The sequence below is a fragment of the Paramormyrops kingsleyae genome, chromosome 21 (genome assembly GCF_048594095.1).
Source record: "Paramormyrops kingsleyae isolate MSU_618 chromosome 21, PKINGS_0.4, whole genome shotgun sequence".
NCBI lineage: Eukaryota > Metazoa > Chordata > Actinopteri > Osteoglossiformes > Mormyridae > Paramormyrops > Paramormyrops kingsleyae.
In genome coordinates, this window is record NC_132817.1 from 13736305 (window position 1) to 13745865 (window position 9561).

Genomic DNA, 9561 nt, shown 5'->3' on the forward strand with positions numbered 1-9561 from the left:
TGCCCCCGCGACCCGAACCCTGGACAAGCGGCAGATGATGGATGGATGGATTTATTGGTTTAAAAAATGCTCAATAAATAAAGTTGGGGAAGAAAAAAAAAAAACTCTAAAATCACTACAATACAACAAACTTAAAATACAACACAAAGTATTGTTTTTAAGTCAAACTAAGCTGTTCCTTTTGTATTTAATGGTTTTCCGTTTGAGGAATTTGCAAAAAACTGCAGTGCATTATGGGTAGGATCTAAAGGCTCCTTTAACGTCCTCGTCCGCCTGATGACTGTTGGGTATGTTGGTCCAGAAAATAATGAAATTTCGCCATGTAGGCTACGTTCTTAAAAACTGCTTTTTGTTGGATATAGCCCGATTATATGCCGTGGGCCTTTTAATTTGTTTGTTTGCAATTTTGCCAGGTAGGCTACCTTCTTTAAACTGCGTTTTGTTATACTACATATTTCAGGATGTTTTATTGTAGTCTTTGTAAATATGTATATAGTTTAGCCTAACCCAGCCACTTAAGGGAGCAAGCCAGCTCAACCAGGTGCCCGTCCCAAGCCCGGATTAATGGGGAGGGTTGGCATCAAGAAATAAAGAGACTATCTTTACTGCATCACTGATGTCAAAATGTGGGAAATATGTGGTTGTATAAATAAATGCGTTAAAGTAGGTTAATGATTTTGTGCTGTCTAAATTGTATAAAAAGTTGGCCTACATGACATTTGAATGGGCTATACCCGGAGGCATGGATGCATTATGAGAATGAGAAAGACGGTGCGTGCACACTAATTAACCTATACCATATTCACTTAGACAATAAACTGTCATTTTTGCAACAGAAATGGATGAGATGGGCAGGCAGCTGGAGGTGGAATTTTTGTCCTCGGTAAAACTCTGACGGTCTCCACACTGGTAACAACGTTGTTTTCTAGGTATAGCCAAACAAATCTCCTCCTGTCTGAAAAGGCGTAGAAAACGCAATTTAGCCACTAAAACTTTACAGTTTCTGTGAGGGACAGTTGAATTCTCTTGTTAAGTTTTTTGTGTTCTTGCACCCACACTTCTAAACTCGTTTCAGCGCCGCCACATATACGTGTGCATGCGTGCGTGTGCGCGCGCGCGCGGGAGGGGGGGGCCCGATTGGTGTTTTGCCCCGGGGCCTTGATCGACCTCAGTGTTGTCAGATTTGAAATTTGAAAAAAAATAATTGTTACCGGCAGCGTGGAATTAACCATTTATAGAGCAAACAAACGGTGCTTCGTCAGATATCCTGAACCACATGCCCTTATCATCAACCCGGCGGCTGAGCCTAAGTTTGCTGTGCAGTCCTTCCTTAGAAGCATTGCTAAAAATTTCTGTCCTTGGACCAGACTTTGCACAAGTGCAAAGAAGCAGGCAGTCCTCCTGCTTGTGATTCCTACAGCCCAGCCACAGAAGCTGAGACAGGTAGGCCTGCTGCCTCACCTTCAGATCACACACCTTTCCATAGAGTGACTAGCATGTGACTATGGCCCAAGCTCAAGAAGAAGGTAAAGAAAAGTGTAACAGAGGTCTGTACTCACCTTGCATTATGAGTTTCAGGTGTGACAGCTGAGTCAAATATTGAGGGAGACCCTGCTCAAGCAGTGGCTGAGGAGCATGGGAGGGTCATGAGGCGTTTCCTCTCCAAGATCTCAAATGTGAGTATCAAGCTACTGGGTTTAATTTTAAGGAGTTATTTTATTACTTTCAGGGTAAATTGGAGTTCTTCTGGTTCAGGTAACACAGGTGTGACACTTTTTGTCGGATCTGTTCACTACAGGAATCCAAGAAAGTCAATGACCAGACTTTGCACGAGTACAAAGAAGCAGGCAGTCCTCCTGCTTGTGATTCCTACAGCCCAGCCACAGAAGCTGAGACAGGTAGGCCTGCTGCCTCACCTTCAGATCACACACCTTTCCATAGAGTGACTAGCATGTGACTATGGCCCAAGCTCAAGAAGAAGGTAAAGAAAAGTGTAACAGAGGTCTGTACTCACCTTGCATTATGAGTTTCAGGTGTGACAGCTGAGTCAAATATTGAGGGAGACCCTGCTCAAGCAGTGGCTGAGGAGCTTGGGAGGGTCATGAGGCCTTTCCTCTCCAAGATCTCAAATGTGAGTATCAAGCTACTGGGTTTAATTTTAAGGAGTTATTTTATTACTTTCAGGGTAAATTGGAGTTCTTGTGGTTCAGGTAACACAGGTGTGACACTTTTTGTCGGCTCTGTTCACTACAGGAATCCAAGAAAGTCAATGACCAGACTTTGCACGAGTACAAAGAAGCAGGCAGTCCTCCTGCTTGTGATTCCTACAGCCCAGCCACAGAAGCTGAGACAGGTAGGCCTGCTGCCTCACCTTCAGATCACACACCTTTCCATAGAGTGACTAGCATGTGACTATGGCCCAAGCTCAAGAAGAAGGTAAAGAAAAGTGTAACAGAGGTCTGTACTCACCTTGCATTATGAGTTTCAGGTGTGACAGCTGAGTCAAATATTGAGGGAGACCCTGCTCAAGCAGTGGCTGAGGAGCTTGGGAGGGTCATGAGGCCTTTCCTCTCCAAGATCTCAAATGTGAGTATCAAGCTACTGGGTTTAATTTTAAGGAGTTATTTTATTACTTTCAGGGTAAATTGGAGTTCTTGTGGTTCAGGTAACACAGGTGTGACACTTTTTGTCGGCTCTGTTCACTACAGGAATCCAAGAAAGTCAATGACCAGACTTTGCACGAGTACAAAGAAGCAGGCAGTCCTCCTGCTTGTGATTCCTACAGCCCAGCCACAGAAGCTGAGACAGGTAGGCCTGCTGCCTCACCTTCAGATCACACACCTTTCCATAGAGTGACTAGCATGTGACCATGGCCCAAGCTCAAGAAGAAGGTAAAGAAAAGTGTAACAGAGGTCTGTACTCACCTTGCATTATGAGTTTCAGGTGTGACAGCTGAGTCAAATATTGAGGGAGACCCTGCTCAAGCAGTGGCTGAGGAGCATGGGAGGGTCATGAGGCCTTTCCTCTCCAAGATCTCAAATGTGAGTATCAAGCTACTGGGTTTAATTTTAAGGAGTTATTTTATTACTTTCAGGGTAAATTGGAGTTCTTGTGGTTCAGGTAACACAGGTGTGACACTTTTTGTCGGCTCTGTTCACTACAGGAATCCAAGAAAGTCAATGACCAGACTTTGCACGAGTACAAAGAAGCAGGCAGTCCTCCTGCTTGTGATTCCTGCAGCCCAGCTACAGAAGCTGAGACAGGTAGGCCTGCTGCATCATCTTCAGATCACACACCTTTCCATAGAGTGACTAGCATGTGACCATGGCCCAAACTCAAGAAGAAGGTAAAGAAAAGTGTAACAGAGGTCTGTATTCGCCTTGCATTTTGAGTTTTAGGTGTGACAGCTGAGTCAAATCTTGAGGGAGACCCTGCTCAAGCAGCGGCTGAGGAGCGTGGGAGGGTCATGAGGCGTTTCCTCTCCAGGATCTCAACTGTGAGTATCATGCAACTGGGTTTAATTTTAAGGAGTTATTTTATTACTTTCAGGGTAAATTGCAGTTATTGTGGTTCAGGTAACTCAGGTGTGACACATTTTGTCGGCTCTGTTCACTACAGGCATTCAAGAAAGTCAATGACCCACCATCAAATGGAGAAGGTCTTCAAGAGTCTGGTCAAAGGCAGCCCTACAGGAAGACCTTCTTGCGTAGACTGATGGCAATGTTTTCTCTGGGCTGCTGTTCTGCCATATAAGTATTCCTGAAAACTACTTCTTAAATAAAACCTTATTACTTATTTTTTGGTGTTCTGGTGTGTTGTTTTTTTTGGTATGTTGTCAGGCAAAATAGTCTGATCTGCACAATAATTACTAAGTACTCAAAAGGAATGTAAAATAATGAGATAAATGTTGGAAATAATATTTTTTTGTCACTGTAAAAAATGTCTGTAAAAATACCTTAAATGGCGACGGAAAAATTCCATAAAAAACAATCAGGTATAATACAGAGTCAAATACATAAAAAGAACTGTAAATGTAAATTCAAAATATTTCTGTATTTAATACATTGTTTGACCGTATAAAAAACCTTAAACGGGACAACAGGAAAATACTGTAAATATCAATCAGGTAAAATACTTTTTAAAATATATAAAATATTTCTAAGTATAAATCTTAATTTTTTTTTGCTTCAGTTACTGTTGTAATCTGTAAGGGCGTTTTTCCACCGCACCAGGTACCGTACTTTCGGTACTTCCATAAAGTGCCGAAAGTTTGGTACTTCTTTCATGTCGGTTTTCCACTGGCGTAAAAAATAGTACTGGCGCCAAATGACATCATCAGTGACCGCTCCTGACTGACAGCCCAAAATTAAAACTAACAGTTGAGGCTGGAAAATGTGGTTTATTGTTATGTCAGCTTCTATCACAATATAAGATTCAGAATATTTATTAAAAAAAAGAAAAAAAAGTATAAGATTCAGTAAAATCCAAATCATGCTGCCATCAATTACGTTTACGTAGGTACACTTACTTTGGCTAAGCCGATCAAAGCAGTAAGAATTAGCTTACTGCTAATTCAGTCTTTTGAAAGCAAACAAATTATTTAATTATGTTTTTTGATTTTCAAGCGGCATTGTTCGGTGTTTCGCGTGTGCCCCATTTCTTCCAAGCAGCTTGGTATTACGGTGTTCCGGGCAATTCAGTTTCCCTATATTTCTCCTGTCTATCGGGAAATAGTTTCCCCTAATATTAAAGTAAAGAGGTATGTGAAATGTCTGAAAATCACTCAGATACATTATTACACGTGAATACAGTAGATCGTCACGCATAATATAGTCTTCTAAGTAATACTGTACCGTTTTCATCAAGAAATACCTCTATCAAGCGAATTAAATAATTTCATTTATTATCTGTAAAAACAAAAAACATACAAAAGGGACATTCTAAAACGCTTAATGTGGTTTAATGTACCAAAATAGCGACCAATAATCACCAAATTTCGCACACACACATCTGGTCATAAAGACTTTCACCTGACGAAATATCAAAACCGAAATACAAGGAATATGGACTTTATTTTACGTTAAGCGTTTTCCCCTCCATTGACGCCCATTATAAGGAAAAGGCTTAATATGTAACTTAAACTACCAAGACAGCCACCAAAAATCACCAAACTTCTCACATATATCTGGTCATAAACACTTTCACCTGACGAAATATCAAAACCGAAAAATAAGGAATATGGACTTTATTTTACGTTAAGCGTTTTCCCCTCCATTGACGCTCATTATAAGGAAACGGCTTAATGTAACTTAAACTACCAAGACAGCCACCAAAAATCACCAAACTTCTCACACATATATCTGGTCATAAACACTTTCACCTGACGAAATATCAAAACCGAAAAATAAGGAATATGGACTTTATTTTACGTTAAGCGTTTTCCCCTCCATTGACGCCCATTATAAGGGAAAAAAGCATTTAAAAAGACAATAAAACATGTAATGTAGTATAAGATTTTCACGTTATATATATATATTAGTGCTGTCAAACGATTTAAATTTTTAATCAGATTAATCACAGGGTTGCTGTGGATTAATTTCGATTAATCACGATTAAATGTCATTCATTTTTAATCTATATTAATCGCATTTCATTTTCCATGAGCAAACAGATTCAAGAACGAAGGGAATATATATGCACTTAACATGTTTACTGAACATCTTGAACACGAGTTGGATGCAATCCATCTGCCACAGAAGTGCAATACCATGGACCCATATCAAAAAGCAAGATTTTTAGCTTAGCCCGACAACTTGTCAGATTTAAGGTACCTCATTTTAAATGGTCTTTATCTTCTTTCACTTACAATTAGCCCAAACTACCGTAAATCCGACAAATAATCCGACTAATCATGAAATCCAATTCTAGCCTGGTTAATTGCCATTGTTAGCAATATCAGTTGATAACACATTACGCGTGGTGCTTTACGTATAAAACTCCGTAGCAACACGTCCACAGATAACTTGGACGGTATAGTGTGTGCGACCGATTTAATGAGCCACAAATGAGAAGTAGTGCTTAAACAGTATAAAACTACAACTTTCCCTTCTATTGATAAAGGGCGCAGCCATCTTTGATTCTGAACTCGAGATCCTCTGTGCTGCTCTGAGATATTTCTCAGATCTCCAAGAAACGGGAGCGTGCATGTCGTTACTTCCGGCTTCAAAACTCCGGAATCTGACTCGGAATATGAGTTCCGAGGGCAAATGGAACGCACCAAAACTGCCCGAAATGGGTTGACAGAGACATTTCAGGGATTTTGAGTCATTCTGCACTACAGATGGGTTAATTGCGTTAAAAATTTTAATCAGATTAATCATGATGATGGATTAATCTGCGTTAACCAGTTAATTTTGACAGCCCTAATATATATATATATATATATATATATATATATATATATATATATATATATATATATATATATATATATAAATTTATTTGCAAAAGCCCTCTTCTGAATACAGAAACCTCTGTGTAGGAATTAAAACCCCTGGACTTGTGCCACGCTCCAGTTGGTACCCCAATTGACGTCCATCCAATCGCCGTCCTCAACTTGTTATTGTTCGATTGCATAAAAGACGGCTAATATAACCGACAGCCCCTGGAAACTAACGCGTTGGATAAGCAGTATTTTAGTCGGCAGAAGGGGCGAACGTTGTTGGACTACATAAGATTTATGATTTAAGAAGTGTGTTTTTAGGTAAGTAAGGTTCTAAAATTCTGTGACTGTGAAATTATTTGGGATATAGGCCTACCGTTTGTGATTTGTTTTTAATTGCACTTTATGTGGGATAATGTTTCCCGAGTAGTCAGTTAATGCGTCAATCCGTGCACTATGAAAAACAAAAAGTTAAGGCAACATAAAATTTAAGCCAATTTATTGCACTAGATTTTGAAAACCACCTATTGTTCTGTTGAGTAATTATTTTTCGTTCAGATAATTTATATTTCATCTCCATAGTTGTACATACTAAGATCAAATTGCTAACAAAAAAACTTGTTCAAACTATTGACTTTTCTTAAGATTTATCTTTCATATGTTTAAAGACTTTAAAATTTCAGTTTAGCATGCTAAGGCTTCACCCATTGCAGTGCCCAGGGATACAAAAACAGAGCCCAAAGATGTGCTGGTTGGGCTTGAACAGTCAATCTTTGGGTCAGAGGCACAGAGGTTTAACCCACTGAGCTATATACTGCCACTTGTAGACTATGACACTGCCAAAACTCTGTGAACAGCGTTTTTGTGTTAGGAACTTATTCATCTTATGTTCCATACACCTGAGCATGTGGCTGTGTGAGCTAAGCCTCTCTACCCATGGTTCAAAGGTCACCCGTTCAAGCCCAGTGTCAGCACATGTGGGGGCCCTTGAGCAAGGCCTGTAACCCCCAGCTCTCTATAGGTGGCACAACTGGTAGCTACACTTCAGTCAAGTTTGTTTTCATTCCCCACTGGGATCCTCAAAATCTGTCTGCTATTATTTATTACTATCATGTTCTAAATAAACATGCTAAATGACTGTTTTGTTATCTTCATTTATAAATATTAGATGGCACACATTTTTTTGAATTCTTAGCATGTTTAACTCAAATTTGAAAGTTTTCACCTATATGAAATATAAATCATCTGAACAAAAGAGAATAAGTTGGCACTACTTTTGTTGTTTGTAACTCCTAGTATGTAAAAGTAATATTCATATTTTTTTATAGATGTGAAAGATTGCCAGTCAAAATGCCACATTCACTGGTTTAGCTAGAACACATTAAACATTTGTGGTAGTCGGTACAAGCAACGACTAAACGGTCAGTTGACTTTATACACTTAAGGTGAAACCACCGCCTACAAATGACACACAAAATGTACTCATCCCTGTACTCTGGATCACCCTTACATTTTGATGAGTAGCACAGGGTCCAGTTCTTAGTTTTTGTGTGGCTTAGCTTTCGCCTTTGCAAGGTGGAGTTGTACTTTGTTTCTCTTATAGGTACAGCCTTCATCTCTGCATCATATGACTGCACCTATCTTCTGTGGCATAAAAGCTTCTTTTGTGAGAGGCCTGATCGTCTGGTTTTCACTGGCTTGCAGTCTTCAACTAGGGAGTGAATCCACAACCTAGCTTTATGGCTGTCAACTGACCCTATTGGTGAGTTGGTGATGACTGAGCAGGCATACACAATGGCAAAAACACCACAGTCATAACCATTGGCTTGTTGTGGGGCATTTATGACACCTGTAACTGTCCAGTCAGATGCTCGAAAATTTTCTCCAGCTGCCGTGTAAATGCACGCCACAACTTTCAGGAGAGTTGAGCTTGCGGTTCTTGCCGTTTCAGAACTGTGGATTGAATTGAATATGCAAATTTCCCTTTCTGTGAAATCTGCTGCAGCAAGAAGCCAGTGGGAACCAGGACCTTGCAGATCGGTATTGAAGGGCATCAGGACTGTATCGAAATTTAAGGCTCTCTGAGCGGCACAAAACTGTAAAACCGGGCCAAAGCTTGAAAGTGCAGCCATCTGATAAATAAAGGTGGGCATACACAGAACAGAGTCCAACACCTGAGCTTGACCTATGTAGCCTGTGATGGCCCACTCAATAGTTTCCCCATCGAGCCAGGTCTTTGGAGCCAGACACTGGCTTCTGGGAGCTACTGTTGACCACTTCGGCTCATTCATTTTCATATGCAGCCAAGGAGCAAATATGTTTTTCTCTGTTTGTGTTTTTTTCAGATCTGGTTCTGCCTCTGGGATTCTCGCCATATCAGAGCACCCAGTATGACAAATGCTGCCGTCTCCCTCAGAATTTGATTTGTGCACAGCCATATCACAATTATCAGTGTTGTCCTGTTTTATAGTGACATCAGGAAGAACTTGGGACATATCATGCAACAGGGAGCCATGCATTTTTGAAAGTAACGAATCTGGAGCCGGATTCACTGAGTAATCATAATCTTTTGTTCGTGGCTTTTTTCTTCCGGATTTGCTCTCGCTTCCTCTACCTGTTTTCCGCATCACTGAAAGGTTGTACGTCTGTTTTGTGGAGAAACGTAGCCCAGTACCCATTTCCACAGCCAGAATGTGGAAACACTTCCCTGTGCTAGGGCAGGAGCATGTTGTGCCGCTGGAGGTATTTTGCACTACGTGGACTGATTCATTTGATGGACTTTTAACTACGAACACTCCCAAAGACAAATTCAGACTCACCAGGCCCATCTCAACCACAGTCTTTGCTAAGGATGTCTGTGAGATCAACTGATTAGCAGTGGGTCTGTCCATTCTGCAAGGTTCATTGACATGGGCCTTGACACGTTCAACAATGCTCTCCAAGGGAATAAATGAAGGCATCTTAACATCCCTCAGAGCAACAGTGACCCCCTGCTTCACACTGTAATTTCCCAAACCACATCTGGCTCTTTGAAATTCAAAAAGGAAATATGATTGCATGTACAGTAGTATAAAGACAGAACCATTGCATCAACAGGAAGTTCCCTCCACTCGTTTTGT

The 9561-nt window shown here is 40.5% G+C and overlaps 1 protein-coding gene across 1 annotated transcript; it reads left to right on the forward strand.

Moving 5' to 3' along the window:
• The first annotated feature begins 1608 nt into the window (after positions 1 to 1608).
• LOC140581439 (uncharacterized) lies at positions 1609 to 3778 on the forward strand. The gene is made up of 10 exons (XM_072704010.1): positions 1609 to 1676; positions 1799 to 1898; positions 2034 to 2131; positions 2254 to 2353; positions 2489 to 2586; positions 2709 to 2808; positions 2944 to 3041; positions 3164 to 3263; positions 3399 to 3496; positions 3619 to 3778. Exons 1-10 carry the CDS (start codon positions 1647 to 1649, stop codon positions 3751 to 3753), a joined length of 957 nt encoding a protein of 318 aa, XP_072560111.1. The 5' UTR covers positions 1609 to 1646; the 3' UTR covers positions 3754 to 3778.
• The last annotated feature ends 5783 nt before the right edge of the window (positions 3779 to 9561 follow it).

Excerpts from the sequence above, each read along its gene's own strand:
- LOC140581439 (XM_072704010.1), top strand. The coding sequence starts at position 1,647 with ATGAGGCGTTTCCTCTCCAAGATCTCAAAT. Across the intron at positions 2,354-2,488 it reads AGCCACAGAAGCTGAGACAG|GTGTGACAGCTGAGTCAAAT; the intron begins GTAGGCCTGCTG and ends TATGAGTTTCAG. Across the intron at positions 2,587-2,708 it reads TCCTCTCCAAGATCTCAAAT|GAATCCAAGAAAGTCAATGA; the intron begins GTGAGTATCAAG and ends TGTTCACTACAG.